Source organism: Myxocyprinus asiaticus, chromosome 40 (assembly GCF_019703515.2).
Source record: "Myxocyprinus asiaticus isolate MX2 ecotype Aquarium Trade chromosome 40, UBuf_Myxa_2, whole genome shotgun sequence".
Taxonomy (NCBI): Eukaryota; Metazoa; Chordata; class Actinopteri; order Cypriniformes; family Catostomidae; genus Myxocyprinus; species Myxocyprinus asiaticus.
In genome coordinates, this window is record NC_059383.1 from 15,417,127 (window position 1) to 15,429,099 (window position 11,973).

The 11,973-nt window shown below is 34.0% G+C and overlaps 2 protein-coding genes across 3 annotated transcripts; one reads left to right on the forward strand and one right to left on the reverse strand.

Annotated features, from left to right (window-relative positions):
- Window positions 1-194: 194 nt before the first annotated feature.
- LOC127431246 (angiopoietin-related protein 5-like) lies at window positions 195-5,445 on the reverse strand. Of its 2 annotated transcripts, none has more exons than XM_051681598.1 (8): window positions 5,118-5,445; window positions 4,620-4,748; window positions 4,379-4,482; window positions 4,197-4,290; window positions 4,003-4,107; window positions 3,759-3,878; window positions 3,438-3,623; window positions 195-2,852 (listed from the first exon to the last, which is right to left on the reverse strand). In XM_051681598.1, the coding sequence occupies exons 1-8, from the start codon at window positions 5,212-5,214 to the stop codon at window positions 2,539-2,541; spliced, it is 1,149 nt and encodes a 382-aa protein (XP_051537558.1). In that variant the 5' UTR covers window positions 5,215-5,445; the 3' UTR covers window positions 195-2,538. The 2 variants fall into 2 exon arrangements, with proteins under 2 accessions (XP_051537558.1, XP_051537557.1); XM_051681597.1 differs by having other exon boundaries at window positions 196-2,852; window positions 4,620-4,791; window positions 5,118-5,441.
- A 628-nt stretch (window positions 5,446-6,073) lies between these two features.
- LOC127430899 (cilia- and flagella-associated protein 300-like) lies at window positions 6,074-10,882 on the forward strand. Its single transcript, XM_051681042.1, has 7 exons — window positions 6,074-6,202; window positions 8,846-8,927; window positions 9,342-9,414; window positions 9,559-9,716; window positions 9,827-9,999; window positions 10,179-10,245; window positions 10,482-10,882. The coding sequence occupies exons 1-7, from the start codon at window positions 6,093-6,095 to the stop codon at window positions 10,629-10,631; spliced, it is 813 nt and encodes a 270-aa protein (XP_051537002.1). The 5' UTR covers window positions 6,074-6,092; the 3' UTR covers window positions 10,632-10,882.
- The last annotated feature ends 1,091 nt before the right edge of the window (window positions 10,883-11,973 follow it).

Consider the following 11,973-nt stretch of genomic DNA (forward strand, 5'->3'; position numbering starts at 1 on the left):
TCAATAATGGCACGATTTGCCATTTTCTTCTTTGATATATGATTGTTGGTACTCCTAAATTACTAACATTTAATGATCTTTTTTCTTATAACGAAACCGTAGCTAATAATATGCACATAGTTTTGCCGGTACTTACTGAACATTACATTTTAGCTCACAATCAAACAGTCAAGTTATTATCTTTGTTCATTTATTATACTGTGCCTGTGACGTGCAGCCCTTCCTCAATATTTTGAAATACACAAGCCATGCTGATAAATGATAGTGATAACAGAAAAAACAACAATTCAATCGGACAGCTGGCAACTTCCAATTGGGAGCTACAACTTTCTTATAGCTCTTCTATACACTATGCATCTCAGCCACAGTGACCAAAATCTAAATTCTAAAAATGTGTCTATTACTGAGCCAAGCCTGTCTTACAACTCTTACAACATTAAAATATCAGAATGACTCATTTTCATCAATATATCTAATTATTCTTTGCATTTTTGGTAGGGATTCCCGAATTTCCTGTTGTGATTCTTGGGGAGTCTTGCGTGTGTCTGACATAATTATTTTGTTCAAACGGAGTAGACAGTCTTGTGCTAAAAAGAAAGAAAGAAAAAATAGACAATAGTCCCGTCACATGGGGTTGTAGGTCAGTGTGAGGGAACCCCCCCCAAGAGCTCAGACTAAATTCAAACACAGAAAATACTGTTGTCCATGATGTGTCCCCTTTGACCAAAATCATAATGCATGTTCGTGTACGAAGATGTGCGCACATGACCAACACATTTCCAACGTGTGTTCTTGTGTTACTGTGTCAGTAACATATCTCAGTACTCAAGGGGGCAATGGAGTTACCTTCAAAAGTCTGTGTCATTAAATTGGATGTTTATAATTCTGGTAAATTACAATAAATATATTGATTTAAACTTACTTGCTCAGAGATAATCACTTCAAACTTTTTCTCTGCCATGACAGTAATTAGCTTGAAAGAGTAAACACACTGTAGAAGCGGACCATTCTCACTAATGATTGCTATAGCGCCCCTAGCATCTTGGGTAGATTACTTCTGAAATGTAATCTGGTACTTTTTTTACTTAAAATTGAAATAAGTAATGTAATCATTTAGATTACACTTTTAGGTAATCTATACTGATTACTTTTGTATTACATATTGCATGTTTTGATGAAAATGTAATTCAATTCAAACAGTAATTTGTTTTTTGTCTGTTCTTGTGCCCCCCACCCCCAAAATAGATCTGTAATCATCTAATCCATAAACAAGTTACTGTAATAAGATTATGCACATTTAATAAATGTAATATAATTACAAGAACTTGATTTTAGTAATCGGATTACATAATTTAGAATACATTTAGTCCATTACTACCCAACACTGAACGCATACTTGCGTTGTCTAATGAATTGTGTTCTCACACATTTTGGAACGCAACAATGCACAAAATTAAGCTCAAGTATACAATAGCTAAATGTGCCTGCGTTTCACATACTTGGTAGAGTAAAACCATTTCTGAGATAAATACAGAATTCTTACGTTTATTAAACAGAATTCAGTGGTTTCTTAATACCACTGAACGTGTGTCCCAGAAATCCTTCCACTTTCACAGTGACTCCCACATCAACAAGATCCTGCTCACCAAACACTTCAGCACAACTTGGACATTTTGTTTAGTCTTTGGCAGGACAAAATCTGGCAGGATTCTTTGCTCTAAATAGACAGAGTACAGATGGTTTAACATATACAGTACACAAAACCACTGACATATTTACCTAAGGACAGTGATGCTAATAGAGGCCCACACACTATGCAGCTTATTTTAACTGTGTTAATTATCTCTATCGTACCAATGAATCAGGACAAACAATGGGCCACCCACATCAGTGAGGACAGAGATATTCTACCTTATTTCAAAGTGCTTGGTTATCTGAAAGCTTGTGCTTGTTTGTTGCCATTCACAGTCAAGAAATACAAATCAAGTCTCTTGCTTTATTAAACTTGCATTTTCATCAATGAAGTCATTTAAGAGCTAATTTTCATGAAAGTAAATCTTTTTAGCGACAGACTGCCCTGTGTTTGGGCTTTATTGTCTATTAAGTATGACAAAGTATTTTGTTGAAGCTATAATTCTGTTTTGATTTAAATCTGCTGTCTCATGCAATCTAAACACAACAGAAATTTCTTCTGGGATTTTAAAAGCTAATAGTTTGACAGTTTTGTTTCAAGTGGAAACATTTGGTCCAATCTAGGAGCTTTCCATGTCAATAAAACATTTAGTAATGACACAACTGCCTTATATAGCCTACTGAACTGCATAACAAATGAAAAAGTTGAATATGAATATTTTGGACACTGAACCTAGATTAAAAAGCACAGGACACTAAATCACTATGCCATAGGGTTTTTTCCCTTAAAAATGTTTGTGAAAGCTCATTGAATAAAAGTGTATCATTAGTACCAATGTACCAATGCTAATTTGTTCCATTTCAATGCTATAATCTTCAGATGCTCACTGCTTTAGTGATTTGTTTTTAGTTTGGGAGATCAACTCTCCTGATCTTCATAGACACTGATTTAATTCTGACAGGTATGCCATTCTTGGTCCAGGTGTCCCATCGAATATGTGACTGGGTGGAGCGATCTTGGTCCAGTGGTGAGCCGTTCAGATTTGCCTTGCCACATTGGTTAAACCACCATCCTGTGTTGTTCTGGTGCACACTGCAGCTCTCAACAGCTTTATTATCAAAAGTGCAGAATGGAATACAGCCATCGTTGTCAACATCAGAGGTACTGAAAGGGGCTGTGTCCTGGTTCTGCTCTTGGTAGTACCCTCTAAAAGCATCACCTGCAGAAAGAGAGAGAGAGAAAGAAAAAATTATACTATCTTGACTTTTGTATAATCAAATGCTCTCTTGAATGAGAATGTCCCTCCAACTAATACCATCAGCAACTGACAAGCAAGTAGCAAATCATGGTTAATGACTGTGACATGACTAAAGCCTATCGGCTATTTAAAAAAGGGTGGAGCCCTTCAATATCTCCCACCCAGACTTCCTGTTTTCATTGGAAACACATCAAGACATGACAAAAATTGTGCTTGATACTAAATTCATGGGGTTTTTAAATGTATACTAAACTAGTAATAAAACTACTTTGTTGCAAAGATTACTTTTTATTTAACAGAGATTTTATTATATATCCAAACTAGACATTGCAACTAATTAATTGGACATTAGCTGCGTGTTTTACATGCAAGATTAAGTATTAGACACAATTGGATTATACATTTTCTCAATAGATAATTGTGGATTATAGACTGATTAGAAAAATACAGTGCTAAATAAAGTTAAAATAAAGTTCTTTCGAGCTCTGAACCTGTATTTTTACATTAATTACTGCAATGTAAGAAAACTATTTTCCATTTTCTGACCTGCACTACCAGCATATCTGCCAAGGTGTATTGCAAAGAATTTGGTTTCATCTTCAATCCAGAAGTTGTCGTATGAAGCATAGGCTGTGGAATCATCATGGGAGACCAGAGACACATGCAGCTGGAAACGTGTGTTCTTCTGACTCACAATGTTGAAGACCTTCCTCAAACCCAACCAATGATCACCTTCAGAGACAAAACCAACAGTCAATGCACTTCCATTTATATTTAAGAGATAAAAATGTATGCCATTTTAATCGGTTAATTCATTTTATGCCATTTGGAAATTGGCTACTGCCAAGACTGATACGAGCAACCTGCCTGGTAAGTGTCCAAATCCATCCAAGTACTCTGACCAAACTCGTTTGAAGTCTGTGAGACCATCCGTCTTTCTCTGTATTACTGTCCATCCAACCTCCATATAATCCATCTCACAAAACACCTGTTAGATGGCCATTATGAGGCACTTAATTCATCAGAGCTTAAATCACATATTTGTTTTGCTTCTGATAAACAGAAATGTTTTTTGAACATTTTTTCATCTAAAGTCAAAGAGAGGTACTTTCCTCAAATGAAACATCTGTGTTTTCTGGCTGAATTAAATAAATTCCACTAGGGATTTTTGGAGATACTTCCCCTAGTGTTTCTTTGATGTCACTACAATCTCTCCCTGTAAAACGAAAGGGATTCACTGTGAGGATGTGGAACAGAAATTAAAATAATAAAAATTTATTAAAAGAAAGCAGGCTAATATCTTACCATGGGATAGCATAGGCTTCAAAGAAAAGATGTCACTGTTGCTTCTCTGAACATCTAAACTGAGTGTGTTTACTCTAGCCATAAGCTCCATAAGCTCCACAAAAAAAAAAAAAAATTTTTTTACAACATATTGTATAAGAACATAGGATGTGATGTTTGGAAGTTTGAAATGTACTGAATACCTGACTTGAGAGAAATTCCAAGGCCTTCTGCTGTTCATCAATAAGATCTCTTATCAACTTCCTGGTGTTTCTAGTATATGATACCATGGTATGCTGGAGGTTAACTAATATACACAAAATGAGTTGTGAAGTAAAGCAGTGAACATATAGATTGGGAAAGACAGAGGCAGTGAATGTAGAGTGTGTGTAAATCATTAAAACAGTTTTCATTGCATGCATGAAATACAAAAGAAACACCTACTGCACAAGGAATGCTTCTCATCACGCATTAGCTTTGCTGTCATTTCACATGGCATAGTGCACTTATCCTTGCCTGCATCTCTGTTATAATGTTCTTTTTGGCCATGATGAGAGCCATCCTCAAACGCCTCTGTTAATTTATCAGGTTCATTGAGATTAGTACTGCTGGCATTCTATTAAGAAAATAAATATATAAATCATGTTACAGCGTAATCTTCATAAGACTAGTATCATGTGTACTGTATGTAAAATCAAAATGTATTGCAATATATGTGCATATAATGAGACTGTTTAACATGAAATTTAATTATTTTATCTCAAAACAGTTACCCTTCATGTTCACTACTTATATAATACACCATATGTTATTTTGAGAACATTGTATGCATTTCATAATGAACAGCGTAATAAGAGAATGAAAAGTTTTATATAAGGCATTCAAGAACAAATATTATACATTTATTGCAGCTGACAGAAAGCAAATTTTTACACTACTCACCATAGTTGTATTTGATGATGCAAGAAGATGAGGAAAGGTATGAAACAGAAATAAAGTGATCCAAATCATGTTCTAGGTCTATGTCGCAGTCCCACATGTAAAATATGAAGATGTGCACCTTTCAAAGAGATGGTCCAGTGTCGAGACTGCCTCTTTTTTTGCGGGGGGAAAAACACAATAAAGACACACACAGCTGTCCTCGCCTCAACAAAAAGTGGTTGTCCAGACCAAATATGTTTCATTTCTAAACTACTGTTGCTTTAATGCACTTCAACGACATCCTGTATTGGCTATGAAAACCAGATGCTGAAATGTGACACTTGCTGTGGTGGGAATCAGCAGGACCCAGAGCAGCATATGTAACTGCATTCCTTCCAGAAACTCAGCAGTAGCCTGGCACATGAAACTCTAGCTGACAGAATAACAACACTTCAGAATATACTGCCTTCAGGACACATGGTTTGGAAAAAGAGTTTTTTCTTTATAATAGGATTTGCAGCATTTTCCAAGCTAATGTTGTGATTTACATGGAATGTGAGCATCTCTGCAGAATTTCTTGGTCATAGTCAGAACACATCTGTTGGACATTAAACAGTTCTGCTGAGTATGCAATATATTATATAAAGAACTGCATAACTAAACCCCCTAGCTGCCAGCTTTAAAAGTCACATGGAAGAATTAGGCTACTACTTATACATAGATAAATTTAGATAAAACAATAAGTAAAACTGGGTGTTTATGTGCATGTTGAATCCTGTCTCACTTTTTCCTTTAATAAATAACAATATGTTGAAAGAATGCAAAGGCTAACTCATTTACATATGAACAACTTAAATGCATAGTGTTAAAAATACAACCGTTTGAAACGTAACAATATGTCCACGAATATTGATGCCTAGCTACTATGACGTAATATCGCGCTGTAATAGAGGGACAATTTCTAGTTGTCATGGTAACACCTCGACAATAAGCAACATGGCAGAAGACAAACTTTCGTTTGAACAACAGTACACTTTCAATCTACTTTCCACTAAAAGGTTTACGTTTCAGCACGATCCTAAGACATTAGAACTCCTGATGAAATGGTAAGAATATGATCTGTAAACTTTCACCTATTAAGTATAATTATATTTGTTATTGGCGATTACTACTAGTTTGCAAGATGCCCAAAAGAAGCCGATGCCCCCTTAATTTGCTCGATGCAACTTTGATGCATTGCATAATTTTAAAGTTTTGTTAATAAATTAAGCAGGCTCACGCGTCATGAATGTGAGACCAAACCTTGCGTTTCTTACATTTAAACAGATGGAGGGCTATATCTGGGGCCCATAAAATGAAAATGCGAATTGTGGCATTGTTATTATATTTCAAAAATAAGTGAAAATACCAATAATATTGCATATTTTGTCCAACAGAAATGCTCATTCTGCATTGCAATCATTACAGCATTGATTTTGAGTTGGATGTAGATGCAAATTTACTGCTATCAACAGTATGGTTATCTATAACTAGGGTTGCCACCTCTCCCGTAAAATACGTGATCGTCCCGTATTTAAAGATAAAATGATGCGTCAGTACGGGATGCGATTTGTCCCGTATTTAAGCTGGTCAGATGCCGTCACGGTGAAATCCTTCCAGATCGCCAATTTAACATTTAAATAAATTGGAAAATTTGCCTAAGGTGGGTAAGGGACCGTCTGAAAAGTCCATACATTGTGCTAAAACGTGCTAATACTGTGGAGGGTGTGGTAAGGGACCGTCTGAAAAGTCCACAAATGGTGGTAAAACTATGGAGTATATATATATATATATATATATATATATATATATATATATATATATATATATATATATATATATATGTTCAATAAGATCAAACAATGTATGAATACAATCAAAGAATAGTACAGGTGAAGGAAAAAATAAACATAAAAATAAATAAAAATTATATATATATATTAAAAAATATGTATAAACCATCAAAATGTATACATAAATAAGATAAAGAAGAAAAATAATCGAAAAAATTAAAATAAATATATTTTAACATATAAATAATGTTTTGTTTTTTTATAAATCATGGGTCAGGAAAGTTCTCATTTTAGCATATAAGAAAGGATATACAATTTTTGTTAATAACGCATATTAACAAAATGCATTTATTGCAAAACTGTGGAGGATGTGGTTAGGGGCCGTGATCCACCCCCCCCCCCCCCCCATCTACAACAGCTATAAAAAGTAAAAAGTTTACACCTTATTTATGTGACTAAAATATTCTTGGAACTCCTTTCATCAGCTTCTAATTGATTCAAATGATTCATCTCTTTCTGAAGGCAAACAAAACCAGTTATATTTTCTTACACTTTTTAATGTTTAAGGATTTACACATTTCTGTTTCAAACAGTGTGTTTTGCATTTGCACTTATGAAAATTTAAATGTATTTATTTATATATTTTTTATAGTTTTAACAGTGGTATTTGTAACAAGACCATAGTAAACACATGGAAGCATGGATCTTCACTACCGTGGTTAGATGTAAAGTGATTTCTATAAAACAAATTATGGCATTTTTGTAATTACAAACAGTAGGTCTACTCTAAACACATGTAAAAAACAATAAATACAAAATATAAACATTTAAAAGTTGTAACAAAAATGTATTATATTCCCTCACTCCCCTAATGTAGCCTATGACAATTTAAATAGAGCTGAAGTAGTGGTATGATAATATGTACAGTATTATCAATCTATTTCTGCCTAAAGTGCAGTTAGTGTTACTATAGTCAATTCAAGGGTGGTGATGTAGAATTCTGTGCCAAATTCAAATGGTTTCCGAGTCTCGTGCCGTGCTTCTCACTGGTTCTCACAGCGCTGCAATGATCAGAGGTGCATGTTTAAGAGCTCAAGACGGTCTGTGAGTAAAAACGCACCTGCTTTGCGCTCGCGCTGCACTGTCTATTGAGCTGTATCCACCTACAGAGCCATACAGGTGCATTAGCCAAGGTTATGACTTTGCCTGTCTATTTGATGCTGCTAAACCAGATACTTCAGATGTGTTACTAGATTTCAGAATCAGATGAACCGTGGTACAAATGCATACCAACTTGAAAAATGGAGTCTAGATAAAAATGTTAATGCAAACAGGAACTTGACGATAGATTTGATTAACATGACTGATAAACACCCCCCATTTGTAGCCTAACGACCCCCTCTCTACTAATTTGCTCTCAGCGCCCCCTGGCATCTTTTGAACGCCCACTGGGCGGCGGTACTGCCCCCATTGAGAACCCCTGATTTACATCCATCCATGTCACACTACTGCCATTTTAATAACTTGAAATATGAAGGTTATTTCAGTCCACAAACTAAATAGCCTACCCGAAAAACAAAGCAAAACAGCAAATTACACACAGGGGTATATTTAATTGTAAGTGTTCATGTCTCATTTTCATGACTGAAATAAATTGATGAGAAATTGATACTTGCATTTCAATTTAAATTGTAACTGCTGAAGTTATTTAAGTTCTGGGTTTTTCTTTAGTATACTATAAACATCTTTTGGACATGCAGTAAAAAAATATGGTTTGTATTTCAGCAAGAAAATTTGCATTTTCTAACAAAAAATGTAGACTGTGAATTATCCATTCTAAAAGAAAACTTTCAGTCAGCCTAAGCTTTAAAAAAAAAAATTATATTTCACTTGTTTGTTAATTGTGTTGCCATTTAGGTCCATGCTGGGTCGAATAACCACCCAGGCCTTCAAATTTGACCAACCTTTCCAGTCTTATAGGAGGAATGACTTTGCCTTGGTAAATATTTGCACATTACTTTCAACTTTTTATTACACAGCCTTCTGGGAAACTTGGTTCTGAATGTTTATTCACAGCATTCTGCGGTTAAATATTTTTGTACATTGACTGCTATTTGATAATTGTCCCTGCAGATTATCTCCTAAATAATAATATAGGCCTACATAGTAATATGATATGAATACTAACATTCAAATCAATATAGTTTATTTATCTACTTATTTATTAAGTAGCCAAGTTCTAAGTGGAATAATGTAATTTCAGCCAATAATTATTACAAAATAAACCCTTTGCGGATGATACTGATCACCCCGTCTGGATTTATTTAGCAATAATGACAGGCTGACTGTACATTATTACTTACATATTTTACTTCAACATTACAAAGGAACAGTAAACAGTAATGTCTTTCAGAACTTCTTTCAAGATCCCTGTGTGAAGAACAATTTAAAGGTACTTGACACCTCTGGATCATGGACACCGCTGGGTATGTTGATGTATGGTGTATGCATAATGAGAAAGCAGCAGTGCTGCTTTAAATTTAAATTGTGAATTGGTATTCATTCACAAAGTTTTCTGTTATCTTCACATCTCTTTTCATATAGGCTAAAAGCTTTTTACCCATTTACAGGTAGAGACATCACACATGTAAAAGTTGAAGTTGTTCCCTGTTCAAAAGTGTCAGTGGATATATTTGATCCAATTTACTCCAATGGAATTTTGCATCCCTCTGGTCACATTTTCAAATGTTACCATGAAATATACCCTGACTTTGATGAGTTGAGAATGGTATGGATTATTTTATCATTTATTATTACCATTTATGCTCTGAAGCATAGCTGGAATGTTTACAAATGTATTTGATTCCTGTTATTTTGTGCTGTTTGTCATGTTGACAGATTTTGCTTGAAGAGGACTCTGACAATTATCACATTATTAGTCCAAGTAATCGTCAGGAGTTTCTGTTCAGACTGTTCAAGCATTTAGTCTTGGGAGGTGAACTTTGCCAATATGAGGATATTATTGATCCTTACATTGAGACAGGAAAAATAATATACAAAGATTTGGTCAGGTGAGAATTGTACACAAATTGTTCCATTTTTACTTTACATTCACATTTAAGGAGGACAAAAAGTGAACTTGAATGCACAGACCTGCTATCTTAAATGCAAAAAACATTTCACATGCATGATGCCTGATCAAATGCATGACAGTCATAGGACAAACATTTGTTTCATGTGTCTTCCACAGTGTTCAGAAGGATCCAGACACGAAAGAGATCAGTGTGGTCTCAACGATCTTGAAAGTCTCTGCTTATGTACGTACCTTACACATTTCTTGTGTGCCATTATCATTAAGCAACTTGAATGCTGATGATGTTGTATGTAAATAATCTAAGAAATTAGCCTATTCAAACTTTACAGAGCAACATAAAGTTTTTATTCCTGTCATCATTGGCAATGAAAAAATTGTGACTTGATAGTTAAAAATGCTAAAATGATTAAAGACAGAGTGACAATGTATCATAAATAACATGTTATGTTTGTTTATTAGGATCGTGATGGATTGTGCTACCCATCTGCAACAGAAAATGAACAGACATTTGCTTACCTCTGTATTGATCCATTCAAAAGGCACGTGTATGTCCTGTACCATTCATTTGGTATAGGGGACATTTCAGGAAATGTATTGCCATCATTCTAGTATAAAATCACTGAGACATTATTATTACAAAGTACACCCAGAGCCATAGGTCCTCTATTATATAGCCTACTACACAATTATGTAGATAGTCATTTGGCTCATCATGAATTTATCAAGTACTGGCAGAAAATTTATAAATAACCCTTAGAAATTTGAGCCTGTTGATATGGGAATTGTGTAAACAACTTTTGAAATGTGATTGTAGTTTCATGTTTGAAAAATGGGAAGTGTTTGATGTAGTTCTAATAAACTTTTACAATTGAAGTATCTCAGCTCATTGTGTTTGGCCACCTTATGGACATTTTGAAATCACCAAACCTGCATGTTCACTCCTTGTGGACCATCAATTCCTCAATGACTGTTTTCTGTAAATTAATTTAGATTATTAATGTATTATTAGTAGTTTTTAGAGACTCTATTTTTCTGTAATGTATAATTTTATTTTCTGTCATCATCTTGTCCATGGCACTAAACTTCTATTTCATTTCTCCTTACCTAGAGTAAAAAATAATAATAATAAAGATTGTAAAAATGAACCACCCCACTATCCTCTTAAAAATTTCAGTAGTGCAAAAAAGTCTAAAGGGAATTAAATGTGACAAAAATATAAATGGATAGACAAATAACCAAAATAAAACGTTTTGAAAATGTTGCAAAGTTATCAACCTGATATGTTTCTTTAACTGGCCACAAAACATAAGTATAACCTGTTTTTAATACAAAAATAAAACCATGAATAAGGCGTTTAAAATATGTCATGAAAATACCAAAATACAACCAGGCCAAATTACAATGTTTGTGGGACGCTATTTGTTTATGTTTTATTTTACTTAACCCTTGTGCGTCAATTTAAAAAAAGTTACTCGGAAGTCCAACAATGTCCGCGTCAAAAAACTGCCATAATAATATTATATATTAATATTATTTTCCACTTTCAATTAGTTAATTTTTTTTTAACCAACATCAGTCCTGATCATAACTACCAAATATTCATTCATTTTCAGGATTTTAACACTTTAAATGCCAGTTGTTTATATAATGCCACTGTTGTTTTTTATAAAAAAATAAATTATTATTATTATTTTCCATATACTAAATGCTAAGGGGATTTTATTTATTTATTTATTATATATATATATATATATATATATATATATATTTGGATTATCACAGTCTGGGATACATCAATAATTAGAAACAACATTGATTTTGATGCATTATTATTTTTTGTGCAGTGTCAGATTAAATGTCAAACAAAAATGTCCACGTCAAAAAACTGCCATAAAAATATTATTGTAGAAGGATCTTGGTTCGTGGGCAATGGAGTGTCAGGAGACAATGA